Genomic DNA, 26,236 nt, shown 5'->3' on the forward strand with positions numbered 1-26,236 from the left:
GTATTTTTTAAAATAAAAGAAATGATTTTTATATAATGTAAAGTGTAAGATAATAAATAATAATTGATAAGACGATTTAATCCGAATGAATAATCTTGGATAGAAGTTTTTATTTTACCAACCTATTTAATTAAATAATTATAATAGTAATAAGTTAAAAAAAAAGGAAAAAATAAAGAAGAGAGAATTAAAAAAAAAAAAGAAAAAAAAGGAAAAAACAAAGAAGAGAGAATAATGGTTGATATTCTGTGGGAGTGTGTGTGGGTTCACAACTTCACATTAAAAAGCGTTGGCAAGCGCTCTCATACGTCGCTATCAGTCATAAATTAGGGGAAAGCGAAAAGAGGTATATAAATATATATATAAAGAAAGAAAACCCATCTCTCCCTCTCTCGAGCGGGAAATATAATGTAAAGAAAAGTAAAAAGCTGTCTCTCTGTCTGTCTGTCTCTCTCTCTCTCCAACCTAATTTCCGTGCTCTCCTTCACTTCATCTTCCATCTCTTTCTCTCCCATCTGATTTCAGCATGTAGACTCATGCTTCATCTTTTTCCCTTCGCGTTCAACGTTGTTGTTGTTGTTGTGTTAGTCTTTGTTCGGTTTGTTCTCTCGAGCGATGGCCGTGGCGTTTCAGGGCTTCTCGATCCGGTAACATGTTTTTCTGACTGAATAATGTTCTTTTTGCTTTTGGTTCTTATAATTAACCTCTCGTTCTTCTCAATCTTTCTTTAACTTCTCTTTGTGCGTTATGAATTGGGTATATATATATGTCGACAGAGAGTATGCAGCGAAGATGAGGACCGTCGACTTGGGGAAGTGCTGGCCGTTCGGCGTAGACCCGGCTGAAGAGATGAAGAAAGAAGATATCAAGTTGTTGCTCCCTCCGATCACTGTTACGAAGTTCCGCTGGTGGTCCCACGAGCTCCACGGAGGCCGAAAACACGATCAAATCCACGGAGGCAACGCAAATGTTCGAGGAGAGGAAGTAGAACTTCGAAGAAATGGGAGTGAACTTGACGCTGAAAGGGCCGAGTTCAAGAAATCACAGGCGGAGGATGAGAAATTGGAGATGGTTTGCCCGGTTTGCCTGGTTTTCACGGCGGCTACGGTGAATGCTGTGAATGCGCATATGGATAGTTGCCTTGCGCAGCCTTCGAAGAAGGAGGCGAGGCGGCAAATGAAGGCAAAGACGTCCAAAGCGCCCAAGAAAAGATCGATTGCGGAGATTTTCGCGGTAGCGCCGCAGATCGAAGCAGTAGATGTTGATGATGAAAGTGGGGATGAAGATAGCAGTGGTGGAGGAGAAATGTTTGGCAGTTGCAAGTTTTCAAGTAGGGATAACGTGGTTTCTATAATCAAGGGTAAGAAGAACATTAATAAGAGGATGAAGCTGAAGAAGAAAAAGAAGAAGAAACGGGCTTTAGAAGAGAGTGGTATGGCAATTGTGAGCAAGTTGAAGAAGAACAAGAAGTTCATGAAAAAGGCGGCGGTGAAAAATGGGTCAATTGCAAAGAAGGTATGTGATTTTTATCATAAAATATCGTTGATTTTTATGATATCTGTGAACTTGTGTTTCGTTTGTATGATTTTGGTTGTAGCACATTCATGTTGGATGTAATTTGTCCCATGTAGTCAACAATATTTGCTTGATTACTGTAGTCTTGTGATCTTTGAGTTGTTAGCTACGCTATGTTCTCAATTGGGTATTTGCTCTTTTTTGCTTTTCTGCGTGGTATTACTGCTGAAAAAGCTGGTTAAAGACAGCAATACGTTTGAGGACGAGGGCAGTGGGCTTGCAACTGTACTTGATGTGTGAACTGGGCGGCAATGAGGCTCAGTATAAAGAGTAAAAGTAAACAAAACTAGGAATAGGGTTCTCATGTTTAGGAAGGATTAGCAGGTTAATGGAGGGGGAGGGTGTGATGTGGTGCTCCAGCTGTACAGTACGGGTTAGGCAGTGCGGGCTTTTATAAGGTCCATGTTTAGCAAAAGTGTCCGGATTGATGATGATGTTTTTTGAAATATTTCAGAAATCTATATATCTTCGGGAGATAATCATTTGGGCCTTGGAGCCGCTCAGATTTTAGTTTGATGGCATTTGATGATTATGATCGGTGGAATATATATGAATAGGAGATAAATGATCATATGGGTTGTTGGATCGGCTTTCTGTATTTTAACAGTTCGAAAAAACTGTCTAAGAGGTTAATTGGGTTGAGGTAAAACTGGGGTTGTATTTCGTGAAAAGGTTTTGCTGATCATAAATTGTTCTAGATGATCAGCTCATCGGACTTGGAATGATTTGCATCATTATCACATGGCCATTATCTGCCGAACTGGGACATATGTCACCTTCATTGCTTTTCCTGTGAAATGGACAAGATGATTTCTTATATATGCTGCAGCTATGTTAATGAAAGCCAATGGGTTTATTGTTCCTTTCGTTTTGTTGTTTTGGCATTCTGGCCGTGCCGTTTTGTTGAGTATTTTGATCTTGCTAGCCTCTTTTCTGGATGGATAGAAGGAATGATGTCCAAGACTGATTACATCTCAGTTGAAAATTCGAACAGGCATATATCAGCATTATCTTAAACTTGTTAGAGAGCTGTATCCCAATTGGTGTTGCTTATTGGATGGCCATCATCATGTAAGTACCTGGATGTTATGTTGCTGCGATCAACATGTTATTTAATAACTTGTCATTCCAAGCTAGCTGCGCGCGTGCTTCTTCTTGCAATCCTACTGAAGAATCCAGGCCAGGTGGCCTTATGTGCGTACTTTTTGATAATTAGTTAAAGGCCAGACAGATTCTGAGAAACTTGAAGAGTCTTGCTCTAAGCTACAACTCGTACGTGCATTGGACTCAGCTCTATGCAGCTTTGATCGGAAGGGAAATTATTTGAGCAAGAATACTGTTTATGAGTCCCAAAATTTTAAGAGACGAAATTTGTTCCTTATAAAAGATCAACGTTTCCAGTTGGAGATTGAATGCTTCGTACCGGTATTCTATCTGTATCTACTACAGCCAGCTCAGGAGAATGCTAAATTTATCATTGAAAATGGCAATAGTACATATCATATCTGCTAGCTGTCAGTCTGCAGACTATAATTTGTTATTGGACATCACTTGACAGCTATATGATAACTGTGCATGGTTGTTCAGAAGGAATACAGCTAGCTAGGCAGACTTTTATTTTGATATTCTAGCACGCGAAAGGGCGCTAAAGAACAAGATTGCAGTAAAGACGTGAAATCATGCCAATATCATGAATTGCTTGTTTTCTCGTTGGCTCTCCAAAGTCAGCTGGAATATCTAGAACAGTCGATTAAATCTATATATACAACCTTTTACCGGTTGCGTGATCAAATATAATTCAGTACTTGTTTTATTTTATTGGCCTTCTGCTAGGAATCATTTCAAAGAGAAAGATAGTCATGTATTTTCCTCGTGTTATACTAGGTCTTGTTGTCTAGATTTGGGTCCAAACAGATCGGTTCCTTTTAATAGCTTTCTTTAGTTCAACTGCAACAAACATATGGTTGGAATTAAACATGTTTCTGAAACAACTTCTGCGTTGGTATTCCTTTGTTTAAGGGTGAGACTTATATAACAATATTAAGTCATGGTCTGGGACTTGCACGCGGACGTATTGCATATGAATATATTTCCTCTTATGTATTTAACTTATTAGCAAAGAAAATTATTTTGGTTTTTTTGGGTCTTTAGTATTTTATTTCAGCATTCCAGGTTATTTTTTAATGATTTGTGTTTAAGAAGCTTTCCTAAGTGGGATCAGTCATTACAAAGACAATGCCTTAGCTTTCCAGTTTTCTAATTAATTGCTAATACCCGTGTCGTTCAGTTTAGTTGTGACCATTTCATTCATCAGTGACATTTGGTCTCGATTCTACATTTCTTTCCACTTATTTTTTTCCTTTCCACTGCTAAGCAATATGTCTAGACCCGAATCCAGTCAGCTATATATGGGAAACTAATGAAAAGCCAGTCAGCTGGAAAAACCGTTTTATCTTTACTACTGCACTTATTTGCCAAAAATTAGAAATATGTGAAGAAATCTGATGATAAAACGCAAAATCACTTGTTTGCTTGACTATGGTTTCAGGTTTTGGTCTCCTTATTATGGTCAGACACACTTGATCTGCTGACTTTAAATCTTTCTTTTGCAAGATAAGGCCTGCTAGATGCAGAATGGTTAATTAAGCATTTATATTCGCAGCGAATTACACATACTGTCTGATGCAGCATTCTAACAAAAATAATGGAATTTCTATATAAAATTGCATATATTTTGAGCTATAGTTGCTTATATAAAATTAGGATTTCTATATATATAAAAGCATTGACTGAAAGCTTTTCAAGAAGCAAAACTCTTGCTTGATATATTTCAGGCCTGATGCTTAACATCTCTGTTTATACAAGCTTTAGCAAGTTTCCAAAGGCATTCCATTTCCTACTAGCTACTCCCTTCTCTTCTAAACTTCTAACTGGAAATCAGAGTGTTGTTAATTAGCTGTATCCATTTGTCTGTATTCAGAAGCCTTTAAACTTAAAACAAAACTATGATTAGAAGGGAGGAAAAATATTTAAATACTTTTCTGAAATTTTTAACAATGACTTAAATAGAGACTTCTCAAGGACTACAAGGAACCTTGATTTTGATCTTTGTTTTTTGTTCCTTTTCTTTTTGTCACTCCGGAATATCTTCTTCATACATGTTATAAGGAGCATTGACTGAGCAACCTCCTTAAATGCTTCTAGAAAGGGGCATAGAGATACATGTTTGTCAACCCCAGTTAAAATGATCATTAGGTTACTTGAAAAGTTTCGGACCTTTTTCAAGCTGACTGTTAATTTTTTCCCTTGGAGTACTTCCATTCGTTAATTAATGATTTCGTAATTTTGATGTACATTTGGCTATCCCTTGATTGAAGTTCCACATTCTAGACTGTACGTTTGCTCTCTGCAAAAATAAAGATTATATATTTTCTTTACATCTTGTGACAAATTAATACATTTGAATAATTTAATGTTAACCTAGTACCTTTTCATTTGAGTGTAGCGATTTCAGCAAGCCAATACTGGGAACTCAACTATTTCCCAGACATGATCTAAGATCATGTATGACTAAAGATCTTTTTGTTAAAGATTCTTTAGCAATTAGTTTATTTTATTTTTATCACTTGTCCCTTCTCACTCATCTAAAAAAAAAAAAACATTTGGCCCTCTTTTATAATATATATAGCCTTGGCCATCGCAACTCTCCAACCCCCTTCCACGCCCAGAAAAAAAGAGAAAGAAGATTAAAGCATTTTATTTTGTTCTCTAACCTTTCTAGATGTCATGTGTTTATGTACATACTGCATGATATTATTAAAATTGTATTAAGCAATAGGTTAGCATACATATATCCATACTAGATAAAGACTTTTCTCCATGTTCCTGTTGTAGAACTTGTTCTATGCTTTCTTTTTTGTTCATATCCTCTGACTATTATATTATCCTTTGTAGCTGAGAAGACAGTGAAAGTCTTCAATATTTGAATTAGTTTGTTCTGAAGTATATTTATTTCCTCCTTTATCTGTAGAATTGATTTCACTCCCCAAACCCGTCAATGATCAATCCATTAGATGTAGGGAATTAACCATATATACTAAATTTTCTTTTTATAAGTAATTAACCCTACTAGAGTTTTTAAATTATAAGTTGGAGTTCTATAAATATTTGTAACGATCACACTAAATACGGGATGCCATTTCTATACCCTGACATTAAATGAGAAGTGAAACGATGCATTTCTAAAATTTTTAAAATAACATATGATGAACCATGTGTTATTAATACCATCAAGTATGTAATACACTATGCTGTATAACAACTACAATAGATGTTAAATTTCCATCAAATAGATGCAAGACTATGTAGACCAGTAGTCACAAATGCCACAAGATATGAAATTGGCATCATAGATACATACTCCGCATTTCATAGTCACCTTTGCCAAATAAGGATAAAATAGACATCGCGCGAGCATTGGTAGTGGCTTCTCTATCTTCATCTTCATCTTCAAATTTAAAGAATATGTCTTTAAATTCATCTACATTGGCTTATGCATCTCTAAATTTGAAGAAGCACTATTCATTCTTCAAACATTAGTTTACTATTTTTTTCTCTCTCCTACCCTTAAAATCAACTTTGTAGAATTTATATTAGATGATTTTGATACATAAAATTTGTATTAAGTTGATAATACAAAGTGGATGTTAATTGTAAAATATATATAAAAAAATAATTTTAGGAAACAAATAAAAAATAAAAAAATAATAATATTTTATTATTATTTGGTTCAAAGATGCATAAACCAATGTGGGAGCTTTTTTCATATGCAAAATCATTCTTCAAAAATGATGATTTTGCATATGAAGATGCATAAATCACTACCAATGCTCTAACCTGTAAGCACCAATGACATAAAGACATTAAATGCCACACAGGCAATGGTAAATGAAAAAGAGCTTTAAGTTTAATATTGCTTGGTACCATAATTTGTTTTCAGGTACTCATGAAAACTTTCTATATCCAAAAAACTCACAAAGTTCCAAAGATTTCCACAATACGTTCAAACTTCAAAACCAGATTTTCTATCAAGTTTTCCAAATAGCTGGATCTGGGATAAAGAATCTATTCCTGAATAAAACAATTCAGTGATTATCAAGATCATTATCAAATGATCAAAACAAAGATGCTTATCCTTTTCAAGCCAAAAACTCATACATTTTTGAGCCGAAGATAACATATGCATCTTCTGTGATTACACTTTTTTCAGCAAGAATCAAGTGATTAGGATACTATATAATATTTTTATTGAAAACCATGAGGACTAGCTATTTACCCCACTAGCAACACAATTTAAGGACTACCCTCAAGTTCTTCAAATGAAGGTTTAATTGAGAAGTGAACAAACCTTTCACCATAGATGGCTCAACTAAGCTTATATCTGGCCAAGCAAAAATAATAGAAACACAAGGGATATGATATAACTTATATGTGCTTAATCCTTCTAACTCTTTAGGGGAGCTTCTAAAACAGAACAGGCCAGTCCCAATATACATCCAAGTTCTACCAAAAAAATTAAGGTTAGACCCTCATTTGGCAAGATGCTTAACCTACTTTTAAACAGATTGTGACTAATAAAAATCAAATTCATAAACCTCCAATCAAGAACCCCCGATCTTAATTATATATGTTCAATCTTAGGCTATCTTCCAAGTTATATAATCTCCCAATTTTTTTTATTGGCACTGGTTGTCCAAAACAAAGTCTCAACTAATCCCGGGGTGCACGGGCCTTTGGCAAGAAGTTTCCCACAAGTGCACCTCAAGTAATACAAGTGAAAACCCCCCGTGTCCAATGACCCCTAGAAATCATTTGCACCCAAGGGTTTGAACCTTAGACTTGGGGGAGCATACCATCAAGACCAAAGCTCTTACCACTTGAGCCAACCCCTAGGGGTTATATATAATCCCCAATTTTCAACTTCATTAAGATAAATTCCCAAATTCACAATCTACTATTGATCTAACCCAGTAAAGTTTTAAACCATAAATTAGGCCTCAAGTTTATGTTTCAGTCATTAGTTTGCTTTGACAATAATGAGATTATGAAAGCAAAGAATGAGGCCTAACCAAACCCTAATTTATCTATTAATCTAGAATCACATACAAATAAACACAATTGGAGACTTGAACGCATCTTTTAGAGCCTTAGTTTATAGCTATATAAACATTTGAACAAAAAAATCCCTTAACAATTGATACTTGAAGCCGTAACTTCAGCATGCCTTCCACTCTATCTACAGCCATACTAAAAAATAATTTCCAGAATTGAGTGAAATATCAAGCTTAATGGGGAGAATAATTTTTTTATGATTGGCACTGGGTGTCTAAGAACAAAGTGCCGACTAATCTCGTGAGTGCACAGGCTCTCGGCAAGGAGTTTCCCGCAAGTGCATCTCAGGTAATTCAAGAGGAAGCTTCCCTAGTCCGGTGGCCCCTAGAAATTGTTTGCACCCAAGAGGATGGGTGAATAAATTTGATAGAAACTCAAAATTAGGAGTGGGATAGGACTTAGGTATAGGCTAGAAATAATGGTTTTTGGTAGAATTTAGGCCAAATTGAAGGCATGCCTCTTTCACAATGACCTAGATCAAGCCACTTAGACCTAATTGATGGCATTGATACCAAGTCCCATGCTCTTTGAAGGAAGAGAGTTTTTATTTGGTAGCTCCGACTAGAAATGACTTGGTTTGCCAATTTTCCAACGAGTTTGATAGCCATTTGAATTGGGAAGAGGTGGAACGGGTTCTACTAGGGATGAAAATTGGTGACCAAGAATGGTAGCCAATATGTTTATGTTCAAGTAACCCCAAGACGTGGTGGAGTGGTCCTGGGGTGAGCCATATAAAGTGGAGCCATCAGACTAGGGGAATTTCTCCTTAAATCACCATAAGTGCACTTACGGAAAACTGCTTACCTAAGGTGTAGGTGCACCCATGGAATTAGTTGGGACTTTCTCCCCAACACCAGGTGCCAAAGTGGAGAGAAGTTGTCTGGGTTTTGTGGTTATTTGGCTGCAAGTGGTGTTTCTTGTTGCTTTTGATGATGATAGGCATGAGGTGGTTAGTGGTGGGGAAGTGGTGTTTGGGAAAAAGGGAGGTTGAACTATGTTTGTCGTAGGGGCATTGGTTACAACATGAGTGGCATATGCGAACATGGAGAGATAGGGTTGGAGTGGCGAGTGATCAGTCTGGTGAGAAGTTATCAGTCCGCTCCCTTGGGGGAGTATTTGGAGGAGTAAGCCGCTACTTAAGGCCAATTTCTTCTTTTGGGGAAGATTCTGACCATGGACAACCTAAGGAAAAAATAGATCATAACAATTGACTGATGTTGCATTTGTAGGAGAAGTGGATAGACAATGGTTTGTTTTCTTCTTCATTGTGAGGTGACTGGGGCTCTATGGGATGATATCTTCAGTACAGTGGGGCTAGCATGGGTTATGCCTGGGAGGGTGATCCATTTTTTTCCATCTGGAGAGGTCTATATGGCATTCCGCAAATCGTAGCAATATGGAAGATGGTCCCCATACGTACTGCAAATGGAGGGAAAGGAATGATCGAAACTTTGAGGAGAAGGAATGCTCAATGGATGAACTTAGATGCTTCTTCTTCAACACACTAATGTCACGGGCTATTGCTATAGATTTCAATGGATTTAACTTCCAGGAATTTCGTGTATCTCTTTCTAGTTCTTAACCAGGTGTCTTCTCTTGTATATGTCTTGTGTACTTGGGCTATGCCTATTTGCTATTATATTAATAAAATTTCTTTTACCTATATAAAAAAAAAGAATGATATGCTAATAAGTACATAGTAACTTACACTTATAAAAAACAGTATATATCAACTTCCAATTTACAAATTATATAAATGGAATGTTACAATTTCTTAATCTGTTTGACCGGATTGTTATTTCATCTATCCCTCGGAATACTTCACATTTTCTTTAATGGTTATCCATAAGCTTTTGTGCATTTTCAAAATTCGAACAACATATATCCACTAGCCTGTAAGAAACTTTGTATAACATTACTAGCCCACCTTCTATTTTGAAGGAAATGGAAAATTTGGAAAATACATAGAAGCCTGGATTGAAAATGATTTGGGCTTATTTAGGGTTGAAAAAAAAAAAGTTTTCCAACAAAAAAATAATTATTTTTTCCCAAATTTTAAGCAAGCAGTACCTTGTATCAGTATATGCAAAGCTTCGTCGTTTCTTTATGATGAAGACAACAACATGTTGAGTACCGTATCCATTTTATTTTAATGAAATGTTTAGTCATCTCTATGGTATAGCTGATTGCACAATAATATTGGGAATGCCAATGTTCTTGTTGATTAGGCTTGGCATTCATTTTTCTCCATTTCTTTTTCCGTAAGTTTCTCTTATTTACTTGTCTTTGATTTTTAGACTTAAGATTTTTTGTATAGAACTTGTTTGATTTCTATATGATGCTATAGAACATACAGACATTATGGTCGTTACTTGGACATGCGCCTAGGATTTTTGTGTTAGAAGAGGATGAGAGGGTGATTGCTGTGGTAAATATTGTGGAGCTATATTCTGCTGTTGTTTGGAATCTTGAATTCCTAGCTAGATCTCCTCTTTCCTCTCTTTTCCGTTCTCCCTTTCTCTTAACTTCTCTACAACTATTACTATGTCGTTTATTCAATCCTTAATTTTCAATAACCATGGGTGAGTCCTAAGGGCTCTGCCATGGGGTGGTTCCCCCGTCATAAAAAGAAAATAATACAATAACCGATTTGAGGGATCCTAATCCTAATCCCATATTTATAGTGCTGAAATTGCAAGGTCCTAGTTGACTGGATGGAGCAGCTTACAAGAGCCTTCCTAATTCTCCTTCTTCATAACTATGATCGAATTTCTTTCCCTTTCCCCTCTTTTTTTTTTTTTTGCTTTATTAGAAAAAGGGCCCTTTCTGTTGCATTGTTTACAAATGCTTAACTAAAATCTCTAGTTCAAAACTTCATTTTACTATTATGACTCAAAGGCAAGCTTCACTTTGGAGGTAGTGATTTATCATTCATGGACGTTGATAAGATCCTTCCATTTAGCAGCACCAACCATTCGTAGAAAAACGAAACAAAAGCAAACTCTCATAGTTCGGTGCCCAGCTTCAACTACTTCTCCACAAGTGAGGTAAGGTACTTCTTTCGGTTTGAATAGGGGGTTGCCCTTATTTTGGTTGAAGTAGCCATGACATTGCCTCCTACTCATCAGGGCTTGGCACTTGCCCTGACGGCCAGCTATATGTCGTGTGCTTCAGCACTATCCATTTTTTCGGGGCTAGTTAATTCAACATGTGAGTTGTTACACACTCCCTAGTGGATTTCAACTTCCATGACCACTGTCTTACTATCTTAATTGATTAACACAGAGCGCAGTTGGGTATTGTAACCTGACTTCCGATTCATCCCACATCACCAGTTCTGCTTACCAAAAATGGCCCACTTGGAGCTCCCGATTCCTTGGCATGACTCAACAAAGTAGTTGTGTCGTCCTTGGTTAGGAAAAACATTGCTTTGAGGGAGACCTAGACCTCTGAGTTAGACTAGGTTAGTTTGCATGGGCTCCTTTTAGTACTCCAATTAATTTCAATACTTTGTTACTTTTTTATTTCAGTACTTCGTTACTTTTTTTATTTCAGTACTTTGTTACTTTTGTTGATGATTATTCCTAAATGACTTGGCTGTACTTTATCAAAAGTTGTTTTATATGTATATGCAAGTAATATATTTGATTTATACTAATAGAGGAATAGGAATAGTCAACTACTCATGATGTATACAAGAGAGAACATTTTGTTAGGAAGAAGAAATAGCTATCAGGAAATTATGAAACTTAACCCCTAGGAATTGGCTCAAGTGGTAAGGGCCTTAGTCTTGGTAGTTTGCTCCCTATAGCTCCAAGGTTAGAACCCTTGGGTGCAAACAATTTTTAGGGGCCATCAAACTAGGGGAATTTCCTTAATTACCCGTGGTACATTTGTGGGAAACTTCTTACTGAGAGCTTGTGCACCCCCAGGATTAGCCAGGACTTTGTTCCTTGACATCTAGTGCCAATAAAAAAAAAAAGGGAAATTATGAAAATTGTGCCCATAAATTTGAGAAAGAGATTTCTAGGTCACCCAAAGAACATTCTTTATCTTCGAAGTTCTGCTGATTTCTTTCTCTCCAAATGCACCACAGAAGGCATATAGGGACCACCTTCCATATTGCTAAAATTTGCAAGATGACATAGAGACTTCTCCAAAAGACATGAAGATCAACCATCCTCCCAAACTTAATTCATTCTAACCTAACTTTGCTGAACAAATTATCCCATAGGGCCCTGGCAACCTCACAATGTATATAGCAAGTGATCCACAGCTTCACCAATTTTTCTAAACATGCAGCACTATTCAGTTACAATGATCTGGCGTTTCTTTAGGTACTCCATGGTCAGGATATTCCCCAAGGAAGCTGTCCATACAAAGAAAGCAACTTTTAGAAGTGCCTTACTTCTTAAAAAAGGAACTTATCCTGAATAGTGATGGCCTTATAGAATGAACCTATGAAGAATTTCCCTTTCCTAGAGCGAGGGAGTCCACAATAGGCTGAAGAATTCTGAAAAAACACCATACTTCCCAATCATGTGCCACCTTGAGGAAGCTAACATGGAACGTTCCATTAAGGAGAATCACCTGACTTTTCCAATAACTCATCCACTGATGCCTCCTGTCTACACGCAGTCCTATAAACAGCAGGAAAGGCGATTGTTAAGATTTAGTAACAACCTTTCAGCTTCAATGACAACCTTTCAGCTTCATCAAGAAGACTTCAAAACTCATTTTTGCTAGAAAATTTGTATGTTAAAAATGGCGATGCCAAAGAATTATATTTGCTATTCCTTTGTTTCCTTTTTGTCTAACAAAGGATTAAAGGATCAAGCCATTTGCCCTAAAATCCCACAATAGAATTGCATTGTTGAGCACAAGAACCGATACGTGATGTTGTCGGAGCTCGCCTATTCCATACCTTCTACCATTTCTCCAACTAAGAACTTTTTACCTTCTAGCTTTGTTTTTTACTCTTTCACTGTGCCTCTGCCTCCAAAGGCATCAGCTTCGTTACAAGTATGGCTATGATGTCCATGAATGATAGTATAGTTCCCCTCCCTCCCCGCACTGCTTTAAAATCTGGCATCATCTCGTGAATTTGCTTTACTACCAATTGCTCTCTGGAAAATGTACTTGCTCGTGTTGTTAAGTACTGCATTAGTAATTGTCTTTTTATTCCTTATCTTCTTCCCTTTCTTATTTTATCTCCAATCTTTACCGTGTCCCATCTTTAAGATTGTTCAAGATGCACTATTTGACCTGGGTTTGAGGAAGGCTGTGGAATTGTACATGGAAGCTATACAATAGAATGAGACTTGGGACTTTCCTCCTACTTCATAGGAAGTGAACTATTGGCTGCAAATGGGTATGTATAGTCAAATTTCATCGTGATGGTTTTGGTGATCACCTGAAGGCTCTCCTTGTTGCTTAGGGCTACACATAAAGCATCGATTATAATTTGACATATTCTCTGGTTGCTAACATATCTTTTGTTCGTCTGTTGATCCCTTGTTTCCAATCTGGATTGGTCCCACTATTATCTAGGTTTCTAGAATGCTTATCCACGGTGATTCACTTGTATAGGTTTATATGAAGCAACCATCTAACTTTGTTGCTCAAGGGGGAGTGTTGAGGTAGTGTTTAAAAGTTGTAAAATGCATTATATGGTCTCAAGCAGTATTGAGACCATGGTTTGGGAAGATCTTTGAGGTTTTAAAGCTCATTGCTACTACTGCTGTTGTGAAAATGTATCGTCTTAATGAGGGAATATGTTACATCCTCCGATTACTGAGCTTTTGAAAGGCCCTCAGGTTAAAGCAAATGGGCATAGGATTGATTGATCTCATTTAAATGTGTAGAGCTAAGTGTAGTGTGGTATGTTAGTAGGCACTTCTAGGCTCTTCCCGGCTATTGGATCACTCCAGTGCTTTGGGTACTTTGGACCCTCTACCATCCATTGCAGCAGAGTCGTTTCTTGATTTAAAATTTGTGAGGAAATGTTCAAAATAGAGAACTTATAATATTATAACCCTGTATTCTCTGAAAATTTAGAAACACTAGGAGATCTATTGAGAGTGAGATGTGATAGCTTTCTTATGATCTAACATTCTTGTGCCCTGTCTACCTTCAAGTGAGAGGGGGGTAGCTCCAATTGTTTGTTTTCAAGTCGAGCTCTGCATCCCTATCTCCTTTGGGAGCTCAAGTTACATTTTGATGCAAGGTACATCCTACTGGTTAAGTAGATGATTTTGTGATCCCAAAAATTGACTATGGAGGCTCGCCATGTTGAAAGAATTTCTACAATGGTGTTTCCACACCAAAGTTCTTGATAAGCATTGGTTTTTCTTGGGGATTGAAGTTGCAAGATCTTTACGACGTATCATGGAACGCCCCAAGGCCGGCCCAAGCCACATCTGGGCCTATACTAAAATAAGACTAGTCAATGATACAATTGGTGCCCCATTGAAACCATCATAAAAAGCAAGAACTTTTCATTTCTAAGTAATGTGAGATCTCATACACCACCTACCCTTATCACTTATCAATCAGTATGGGGTATCACATATCAATTTATCTTGATTAAAGTATGTGGTGAGTTGGGGAGATAGGGTTTACTTGGTGCTTGACTTGTTAACACTTATGGATCCAAACCACAACTTAGATACGAGGGACAATTAGTGTGGTCAGCCAATGTTGGATAGGATTGCCTTCAGATTGAAGGTCCCCTACAGGATATTGATATCTAATTACACATCAAAACAAATTACAAGAAAATGTAAGAAACAAAATGCGGTCATTGGATCAAGTGCAAAATTGTGTATAGGACAATGACTCATAGTGTAACGCTCCAAGGGAAGGTCTAAGCCACATCTGGGCCTATACTCCAAGAGGGCTAGTTAATGGTACGATTGGAGCCCCATTGGAACATTATAAAGAGCAAGAACTTATCCCTCTCAAGTAATGTAAGATTCCATACACTACTTACACTTATATCACAATCTCCCCATAGAAAAAAAAATTTCCGACGTCCTCGTTGGGCCATTCCATCATAGGTGGCATGACTGAAGTCCCAAACTTCTGGTTGGAATAGGCTTTGATACCATTTGTAAGGCCCCAAGGGAAGACCCAAGCCACATCTAAGCATATACTCCAAAAGGACTAGTCAATGGTACAAATTGGAGCTCCATTGGAATCATTATAAAGAGCAAGAACTTGTTCCTTCCTAGCAATGTGAGATCCCATATACTGTTAGGGGACTCTCTCATGGGAAGAGGAAGACGGCGGAGAAGTCTCTAAGGGGAAGAGGAAGACGACACAGAAAAGTGGGGAAAGAAACTAAGGAGTTAGGGTATGTCGGGATGAAGTGAAGTTCGGAAGTGTTTAAGGCAGAGAGTTCAGAACGCACCGTTTAAAGATGAAGCATACCGTTTAATCAAATGAGATTGGAAGCTGCCAGTCGTTTGGACTCAGTTCAAGAATAAAAGCTACTTGTAGTTTTTCTTTTATTAATTCCTTTGTTGTTATTTGCTTTCGTTGTTATTTGCTTTCCGTTACAACTACATTACCATTTGCTTTACACGTGTTGCATTGCCATTAGATTAGTTTGTTATGGCTGCAACCCTTTTATGTACGTCCAGAGCAACACAAGAGAGGCATCGTGAAAAATATTGATGAATGGAATATTTGGAGGTTAGGGCATCCCTCGAAGAACCCTACTGGCATTCTGAGATTTCAGTGCCATTTTATCAAACACTTGGCTTACATTTTTGTTTCTTCATCATAAACACTGCATCACTCTTCTTTTCATCTCCATCTTTACATTCCATCCCAAACAGAATCCTTACAATTGGTATCTAGAGCCTACGATTCTAATGGCCGAAAACACACGCACTAATAAACAGCAAACCCAGGAAATCCTACACAGCCATGACCAAAGTATCCATGAATTAAAGGAGCAGATGAAGCAAATGAATGACATGCTTCGAACTATATTGGTTACACAGTCTCAACAACAAGCTCAGTTGGTTCAGCGAGAGCCACCACCAGAAAATGATACGGATGTTAGAAGGTTCTTACAGCGTGGTATCAAGCTCGAGTTTCCTCATTTTGAAGGCACAGATCCGGCAGGATGGATTTTCAAGGCTTCTCGTTACTTTGAGTATCACCAAACAGCTCCTGCTCACCGTCTCCTCATGGCCTCATATCACATGAATGGTGAAGCTTTAGTGTGGTATCAAGATGCTGTTGATACAGGACAGTTTCAGTGTTGGCAAACGTTTACTGAAGCCCTCCAACTGAGGTTTGGCCCTACAGCGTATGATGACCCCATGGAGGCCATCACACGACTGAAACAAACAGCGTCTCTTACAGCTTATAAGAGTAAGTTTGAAGCTCTATCAAATAGATTGAAAGGCTTACCTGATTCTCATAAGCTAAGCTGCTTTCTCAGTGGCCTCAAAGATGAGATCCGGCTCCCACTCCGCATGTTCAACCCTGTCAACTTGAATGCAACATATGGCCTCGCACGGATTCAGGAAGAGTACTTGGTTAGTTCCGGCAAACCATTCAAAACATGGGGAGATAAAAGCAGTTCATCTACTTTCTATGGGGGACAAGGAAGTTATTCAAATAGCAACCCCAACAAATACACTAAACCAGCAGTACAACCAACCAAAGTTCATTCTATGCACATGGATGAAAAGAGGCGCAAGGGACTCTGTTTTCACTGTGGAGATAAGTGGAACCCAACACATGTTTGTAAGTCCCCTAAAATTTACTTTATGCATGCTGTAAATGACAATCTTGATGAAGATGTTTTCTATGATTCAACTGAAGTAGTGGATAATATGCCTAACCAGCAGCCTGAATTTAAGCCTGAAATATCATTAAATGCCCTTACGGGTACCCCATGTCCCACAACTATGAGATTGCAGGCTAAAATTGGCTCCACCATGGTAATGCTCTTGGTAGATTCAGGAAGCACACATAACTTCCTGGATCCATCTATTGTGTCCAAAAATGCCTTTACTATCGACAAAACTGGGCAGATATCTGTTAAGGTGGCCAATGGTGACATTTTACATAGTCAAGGTTTCTGTAGTCAGCTGCTGACAACTGTGCAAGGAAATTGTTTCAGGCCTTCATTCTATGTTTTACCCTTAGCGGGTTGTGATGCTGTACTGGGTATTCAATGGTTGAGAGAGTTGGGTCCTATTACTTGGGATTTTTCATGCTTAACCATGCAGTTTTTATGGGAAGGAATAAGAGTTGAATTGAAAGGGATCCAGACCAGAGCATCTACCCTCACTAATGAAGGTGATAAAGCATTAGCCACGGCTTTCCACAAAGGAAGGGGACTTCTCTTGCAATTGTTGAAGGTTGAAAGGGAAGAACCAACACAGTTTTGCTGTCCAGAAATTACTCATTTGCTAGAGCAGTTTCACAGCATATTCCAGGAACCTGTTGACCTACCCCCGAGTAGGTCTCATGACCATAAAATTGTGCTGAAGGATGGCACTAATCCTATCTTCACTAGACCCTACAGATACCCTCACTATCAGAAGGCTGAAATAGAAAAGATTGTCACTGAACTTCTCACAACTGGGATTATTAGACCCAGCAACAGTCATTTCTCTTCACCAGTTCTCTTGGTCAGAAAACATGATGGCAGTTGGCGTATGTGTGTGGACTACAGGGCACTAAACCAAGAGACTGTAAAGGACAAGTTCCCAATCCCAGTAATTGATGAACTACTTGATGAATTGCATGGCTTCTTCATTTTTTCTAAACTTGACCTTCGGTCAGGTTATCATCAAATACGAGTCATTCCTGAAGACGTTCATAAAACAGCATTTCGTACACATGAGGGCCATTACGAATTTTTGGTAATGCCCTTCGGGCTTACCAATGCACCCTCCACCTTCCAAGGTCTTATGAATACAGTTTTTAAACCTTTTTTGCCAAGGTTTGTACTCGTATTTTTCGATGACATACTAGTTTACAGCAGCTGTATGGAAGACCACATTGATCATTTAAGGCAGGTGCTAAACACACTTGCTAGCCACTGTTTATATGCAAAGAGATCTAAATGTCTATTTGGGGTTCCTGAGGTGGAGTACTTGGGTCACATAGTAACTGGTGCTGGAGTTAAGGCTGATCCTAAAAAGATAGCTGCTATGTTGGAGTGGCCAATGCCTAAAACTATAAAATCTTTAAGGGGCTTCCTCGGCTTAACTGGTTATTATCGTAAATTTATCAAGGATTATGGTTTAATTGCAGCTCCCCTCACTCAACTTTTAAAAAAGAATTCCTTCTCTTGGGATACAAAGGCTGCTGAAGCCTTTGAGGAGCTCAAAATTGCAGTTACATCACCTCCAGTCTTACGGCTGCCTGATTTCTCTCAACCCTTCACTTTGGAGTGTGATGCAAGTGGAGGGGGTATAGGTGTTGTCCTCATGCAGGAGGGACAACCTATAGCCTTTTTGAGCAAGGCTTTGAAGGGTCGGGCCTTGGATTTGTCAACATATGACAAGGAGTTGTTAGCTCTTGTCACAGCTGTCCATAAGTGGAGACCCTACCTATTGGGACAAGTATTCAAAGTCAAAACAGACCAACAGGCCCTAAAGTTTCTACTAGAACAGAAAGTGGGCACGGTTGCCCAACAGAAGTGGATCACTAAGCTGCTGGGCTATGATTTCACCATAGAATACAAAAAGGGCAAAGACAATAAAGTGGCTGATGCCTTGTCCAGAAAGTATGAGACTGACATACTCACAGAGGGATCTTTGGCTGTTATTACTTTCCCTACCCCAACCTGGATTGAGGAACTGAAAACCACTTATGCAACATCTCGGGAATTACAGGAGTTGTTGGCCAAGTTCAACTCTAACCAAGAAGTACCTAAGGGTTTTGCACTACATCATGGATTAATTTTAAAAAAAGGGCGTATTGTGATAGATGAGAAATCTGCTTTCAAGACCAAGGTGTTAAAATTTATACATGATGATCCTCAAGCTGGACACTCTGGGTTTCTTAGAACCTATAAAAGGGCAAAAAGGGATTTTTGGTGGAAGGGGATGAAACACGATATCAAACAGGCAGTAAGGGAGTGTGACCTCTGTCAAGTTAACAAAACAGAGACTGTGTTGTATCCAGGCTTACTCCAACCACTCCCAATTCCGGATCAGGCTTGGGAGGCTATTTCACTTGACTTTATCGAGGGATTGCCTAAATCTAAAGGGGTAGATGTTATCCTTGTGGTAGTCGATAGGATGACCAAATATGGTCATTTTATACCTCTGACTCACTCTTACACAGCTGCTGGAGTCGCCCTAAAATTTTTCCAAGAGATCTTTCGACTCCATAGTCTTCCCAAGACTATAGTTTCAGATCGGGACCCTATTTTTCTAAGCTGTTTTTGGAAGACCCTATTTGAGCTCCAAGGGTCCACCTTACACTATAGTTCAGCTTATCATCCGGAGACAGATGGCCAAACTGAGGCCCTTAACAAGACATTGGAAGGTTACCTAAGAAGCTACGTAGGGTCCAAACCAAACTCTTGGGCTCAATGGTTATCAATGGCAGAGTTCTGGTACAATACTTCATATCATAACTCTACAAAGACTTCACCTTTCGAAGCCCTCTATGGGTACTGTCCTCCTAAACTTATCTCCTATATCCCCGGTACTTCCCTAAATGCCTCAGTCGACAGTTTGCTACAAACCCGAGACCAACTGAAAGCAATACTTAAACACCATCTTGAGGAATCACAAGCAAGGATGAAGATGTATGCTGATAAACGAAGAACAGAGAGACAATTCGCAGAAGGAGACTGGGTGTACCTCCGATTGCAGCCCTATCGCCAAAAATCAGTGGCCTCTCGCAGAAACCTCAAACTGTCTCCAAGGTTTTATGGACCCTTTCGCATCAGCAAAAAAATTGGAAGTGTGGCATACAGGCTTGATCTCCCTCTCAATTCCAAGATTCACCCAGTTTTTCACGTCTCTTGCTTGAAGCGAAAATTGGGTGACCACATCGATCCCTTACCACGGCTGCCACCAGTGAATGGAAAGGGTGAAATTTTACCGGAACCAGAGGCTATTGTCGACCGAAGGATGAAGCAGCTAGGTCATCGCGCCATCACAGAGGTTCTCATCAAGTGGGTGGGCGCGGGAGCCGAAAACAACACATGGGAATCCTTATGGAGGCTGCGCAGCCTTTACCCACACCTTGTGGGCAAGGTGCTTTAAAGGGTGGGGATTGTTAGGGGACTCTCTCATGGGAAGAGGAAGACGGCGGAGAAGTCTCTAAGGGGAAGAGGAAGACGACACAGAAAAGTGGGGAAAGAAACTAAGGAGTTAGGGTATGTCAGGATGAAGTGAAGTTCGGAAGTGTTTAAGGCAGAGAGTTCAGAACGCACCGTTTAAAGATGAAGCATACCGTTTAATCAAATGAGATTGGAAGCTGCCAGTCGTTTGGACTCAGTTCAAGAATAAAAGCTACTTGTAGTTTTTCTTTTATTAATTCCTTTGTTGTTATTTGCTTTCGTTGTTATTTGCTTTCCGTTACAACTACATTACCATTTGCTTTACACGTGTTGCATTGCCATTAGATTAGTTTGTTATGGCTGCAACCCTTTTATGTACGTCCAGAGCAACACAAGAGAGGCATCGTGAAAAATATTGATGAATGGAATATTTGGAGGTTAGGGCATCCCTCGAAGAACCCTACTGGCATTCTGAGATTTCAGTGCCATTTTATCAAACACTTGGCTTACATTTTTGTTTCTTCATCATAAACACTGCATCACTCTTCTTTTCATCTCCATCTTTACATTCCATCCCAAACAGAATCCTTACATATACCATCTACACTTAACATCAATATGGGGTATCACATAATGCTAATGAGAATTGACTTCATAGTCTTTTCTCTGGAAGAGAGGCCTCCCAGCACCTACTTCTATTCCACTAGCCTATGATAATCAAACTGCTCTAGGCATTGCCTCCAACTCTGTATTTCATTAACAAACCATATACACTGAGGAGGTATGTTTTGAAACTCCTCATGTCAGAATCAATAAAAGTTATTGCAACGTCCTAATGGAAGGCCCAAACCACATGGTCTATAATCCAAAAGGACTAGTCAATGATACAATTTGGGTCCCATTGGAACTTTATAAAGAACAAGAACTTTTCCTTCCCAACCAATATGGGATCCATTCACCACCTACCCTTATCATATGTGTTCCAGCTTTATGGGGAGGTTTAGAATTATTTGTTAGGGCTACTGTAAAATATGTATTCCTTATACAAAGGAAGCTCTAGAATCTATAGTTGAGGTGGCTTGCGGGATGTCTCACCAGTTGTCATTCTCATATGTAAGAATGAAAAGAAAAGATCTATAGGAAAGAAAATGAAAGAATGAGGGCTGTACTGAAAATAAGCTTTTCTTTCCACACATATACCTCTTTCCATTCTGACTAACAGCCTTAATCATATGGCTAAACCTTGATGCTAGACTTTGCATAGGATAGATCAGAGGAAACAGTTTCAATGCTTTCTTAATTTAAAAAAGAAAAAAATAGCTATAGTGGCCAAACTTGTGGAAGAGCTTGCAATACTGCATACAGGCATCCACCTTGAAATAGAATTGCCAGAATTCTCCAGCATTACACATGTCCATGACATCATATTATAAGACGGCACATTATAGGGTGCTGCCTTTGCCCTAATTAAGTGGCTGAACCTTGATTCTAGACGTTGCATGGGATAGATTAGGATAACACAGTTTACATGCTTTGCTGTTAATAAAGAAACAACTAATAGTGGCCGAAGTTTTGATGCTAGCACCAATTTGGATTGCACCTGCCCCTTCAACTATTCTATGAGAGAATGTGGTGTTGAATATCCCCAATAGCACTCGCCTGATGGGCAATACATTATAATCAGAACTGCTTTTTGCTTGACCACCAACTAAACAAATCCTTTCCACCCCCCGTTTTAGGCAGAGTTGGTTCATTCACTTTATTTCTGCTCTTGGTACACCATTAACAAGAAAAGCTTACAGCATATTGAAGACATGTTAGAGATATTAACCATCCATGTCATTTCTTGGAATCATCTGGGAGCACCAATTACAAGTCGTGGCATGAACATAATACAGGATGCAAGATTGAAATGAATCAAATATACTTCCATTTCCGGTGTATGGTGTACAAATTAATATGTAGTGCCCGCATATAATTGCAATTTATTCGAAACTGCAGAACAAATGCATGCCAGTCATACCATCTGCTATCATGCTATCCTAGAATCCTGGGGACATAAGAGAATAACCATGTTGAAATGCAGACTGGAGATTCATATCAAAGTTTCAATATTTTAATTGAATTTTCTTCCAGGATCCATGGATGCAATTTCTTGATTATATTGCACATCATGGCATTCTACTGCTAAGCATAGGGAATATTATCTCTCTTGATTCCATTATATTAAAATTGGAAGTAATGTTGCAAAGCCTAAAATTAAGTATACAAGATGATTATGTAGACTAGTTTATCCCACCAGATGAAATATATTGTTGGAAGCATTGTAATTTTTAAAAACCTCATTTGACTTTATGTTATGGCTTTATTTTCTGTCAGGAGACTTTGCATAAGATCAAACTGCCAGCACATGTTGATTTTACTGTAAAACCAAATGGTTCATTTTGTAATAAGAGGTTTCCAGAGGATATCTTGGATGCTTCTTTTATCCGAGGAAAGAAACCAAGTCTGAAATGCTTGTCCTTGCAAAAGAGGCTCAAAGTTGTTCAAGCGTCCAAATTTATTGCAAAGCAACAGAAGCCAGTGTTTCCCGTTCGTAGCATTCTCAAAGCCCATAAAAAAGTTATTCCTGGGCTCAACTCTGTAACTTGCCCCTTGCAATGTAGTACTCAAATAAATCATTCTGGTATTCATCGGTCTGACAGACATGTGAGATTCTCAGGTAAGGACGACATTCTTGGTCCAAGGACGAAAAAGATTTCAGATGCCTTCGTGCACTGTACAAGCAAACATTTTTCAGATGCCTTCGCTGCTTCATCAGAGGAGTGCCTTTCCGACGAACGTGATAAAGTTTCCCCTATGGAGATTGATGGAACCCAGGATGTTGTTTTCGCCAGTACAGATAATGGAACTGGAGTTCTACCTATAGCTGGAAGGGAGCATTTGCTCAATACTCATGGTCATGTGGATATACAGAAGAATCTGAGACCACATGTTACTTGTCAAGACAAAGCAAAGCATTTTCCAGAGAAACCAGTTTCTCCAAGTCAAGTTGCAATTCATAATGATGAAGTACACAGATTCGTTTCTGCACTTGACGGAAGGCACAATACTTGTGTAAATGCTCAAGTAGGTGGCAATGTTGTCAGAGCTTTCAATGAGAGTGGAAAGTCAATTGATCATTTTGTAGATTCTATCCATGGAGTTCCCGTAATAAGTTCAATATCAAATACGAGGTTATCTTCGCCACCCTCATCATCTTGTTTTGTGTCAGATGAAAATGCTAACAGGAGGCTGCCATTTTTATCACAATCTGCCACACAGAATTTTAATGGACATACTATGCATTACCAACCACATTGTCATGCATCTCCAATGGAGTTGATGAATAGCGTACGTCTATTTCCAGAGTGGAAGCAAAGAGCAGTTTCCGTTCGAGAAAAGTGCATGGATGATGGATTTTTTGGTTTGCCTCTCAATTCACAAGGTGAGCTAATCCCATTTAGTTCAAGTGGGCAAGGTGCATTTGACCAGCTGATGTTGCCTAGCTCAGTACACCATTCTTCCAGTAGCTTACCTGTACACAATCTTGTCATGCGACAAAGTATTGGTGATTATTGGAGTGTGAAGAAGAGGCAGATTGCCGAGGGAGAACATTCAAAAGATCCATTAAACTTGTTTCCTGTGCAGAATTATGTTATAGAGAACCCTAAAGTACATTTACCTGCTAGGTTTGGTGTAACTGAGTTAGAAGCTACAGGAAGATCAGATGCTCACGGGCTTAATTTTGAGAGGCTTAACCACCACTCGGTTAGCCAGCTTGATTCAGACCTGAACCTGTCTTTCGGTGGATGCAGACAATATAATCAGGAGCAGGACCAAAATGCTAATGGGAGAGTTCATCCTGAGAAATATCCAGATAAAATGATTCTAAATTCTACCCAACCAACAATGCGGTTGATGGGTAAAGATCTAGCAGTTGGTAGAAGCAGCAAGTTTGAGGACGGTAAGGTCTGGACTGATAAGGAGATTATTGCAGAAGATTGTCCTGCAAGTACTGTACTGGAAAATTCTTTTATGGAGAGAAACTTTCTTCAGGACTGGATGTTGCACCCTGCATCGCGTAAACCGAAGGAAAGTGTAGCTAATTCATTAGCAATTCAATGCAATCACACAGCGCAGGACAATTTGATGACGAAAGCTTCAGAGTCTAGGATTTCTAACCCATTTCTCAATTGGCAAACCAATGCATTGCATAAAAATGGCAGCCTTACTTTCAACGAAAACCCTAGTAATTCACATTCATTTGTTCATTCACCTGCCTCCTCAGGCGCGTTTAGAGGTGCACCCAGCTTCCGGGAGCCATTTCCATCTGGAGCTGAAGCTCTAAGAGGCAGTCATTATTTACCACTGGCATCTACTCCTCACATAAGTTGTCAACATATCCCTTGGAGTCCTGTTGAATTCAATCACAAAAATCAACCTCATGCTACAAAATCAGCTTTCAACTTCCCTTTCTTGTACACAGACTGTAGAGAAGATGTTCAACCCTATTGGTTCCAGAGATCTTCAGAGAGTCTGCCCCCTTGGTTGTTACATGCACAACAGGATAAACAATTAATTACTTCGTCCCAATTCATATCTGATTTGGGTCATAATTACCCTCCCCAACTTATCTCTGGAACTAACTTTTTTCCTTCCCAACCTGTGAATCATTTGTCAGAAGTTTCTTATCCAGTGAAATCTCAGTCACACTTCAAGAGTTCACTCGGTTCAACATCTATACTTCACCCTGCACTTGTTCCTGTCATACCTACGGTTAATACTCCTGCTGTCAATATGGAGTATGGGAACAGAATTAAGTTCAGAGATAAACTGAAGTCGAAAGCTTTTGGCATCAAAGACCCTAATCCTTGCAAGAAAACCAAGAGGCCAACGGCTAAAGCAGATTGTTCAACAAAAGCCACCAGGATACCTAATTTACAAATGCAAAAGGATTTAAATGCTGTGATGGGGTTGACCAGTGAAAACTTTGGCAGGGACATTCAAAGTAATGTGGCAGTGGCTGAACGCAATCCAAGAAGGGATAAAACTAGCAGTTTAGGATGTGGCTCAAATGAGAGCTCAAAGGATGGGCTCAGAAATTCAACTGGCATTGATTTTTCGAAAGATCATGATTTGGCAAGATCAGGTCCCGTTAAACTAACCGCAGGAGCAAAGCACATCCTGAAGCCTAGTCAAGCTGCCGATCAGGATAACTCTAGGCTGATCCACTCAACCCTCCCTTTTGCAGTTGCAACAAATTGTGAAAGCGCACAAGAATCTCAGAAGAAATTAACAAAGATTTACAGGTTTTAGAAGTAAGTTGGTATTTGGTAAATTGATATGGGCTTTCCTTTTTGTTCACCATGCTTCATACACACTGCATTTCATGAATCTTACATTACTGCCTCGTTGAAGATACAAGAGTCGATCTTCATGTTTTACTGTTTTTGGGTCGCATTTAATTGAAATATGATGTTATCAAGTCCAGATATCTGCATGTGCCATACTTGCGAAAGATATGTGCTAGGATATAGTTCTGGTGTCTGTTTCTTTAACTAGCTTCGACGGGTTGAAGTTCAAAACCATGGCCTGGAATGTACTTGCTAAAGATTAGCTGCTAGATTATGGTTTTGATATTTGTTTCTTTAATCAGGTATTCAAGTGGCATCTGTACGGGGGTTTTAAAGTTGTCTATAATGACTTTATCCTTTCAAAGAATTCACGGTATTCGCAAAGGTTTGACCATCCATGTTCCTGAAAATGTAGGAGTGATAGCTAATTCTTCGACGTTAAGGGAAGAATATTTTGCTGATCTGATGCTAATTTTGATTTAAGTTCTTGCATAGGTTTTTGTAAGAATTTCATCTTATTTTCTTTTTTGGTTAATTTTGAGGACATCGAGGGCCCGAGCTCGTGAACACTCGATGCATTCATGTTCAGACATCTATTGTCAACTTTTGTCTCTGGTGCAGTAGACAATTAGGCATGGAAACAAATATATCATGATTTTTTTTTTATATATATATAAAAGGAGGACGGCACCTCCACATAATATTAACAAGCCCTCACTTAGGTGGAGGAATCACCATAATTATATCAAAGCAGGACCCTCAATCAAAAAACCAACACCCAACCAAACCAACTCCTAACGTCTAACATTAGGTAAACCCATTA

General features: G+C 38.8%; 1 protein-coding gene across 2 annotated transcripts; it reads left to right on the forward strand.

Moving 5' to 3' along the window:
- Positions 1–404: 404 nt before the first annotated feature.
- LOC108981852 lies at positions 405–25,827 on the forward strand. Of its 2 annotated transcripts, none has more exons than XM_018953107.2 (4): positions 405–647; positions 777–1,515; positions 22,397–25,377; positions 25,716–25,827. In XM_018953107.2, exons 1-3 carry the CDS (start codon positions 616–618, stop codon positions 25,373–25,375), a joined length of 3,750 nt encoding a protein of 1,249 aa, XP_018808652.2. In that variant the 5' UTR covers positions 405–615; the 3' UTR covers positions 25,376–25,377; positions 25,716–25,827. The 2 variants fall into 2 exon arrangements, with proteins under 2 accessions (XP_018808652.2, XP_018808657.2); XM_018953112.2 differs by having other exon boundaries at positions 22,400–25,377.
- The last annotated feature ends 409 nt before the right edge of the window (positions 25,828–26,236 follow it).

Source organism: Juglans regia, chromosome 1, assembly GCF_001411555.2.
Source record: "Juglans regia cultivar Chandler chromosome 1, Walnut 2.0, whole genome shotgun sequence".
Lineage (NCBI taxonomy): Eukaryota > Viridiplantae > Streptophyta > Magnoliopsida > Fagales > Juglandaceae > Juglans > Juglans regia.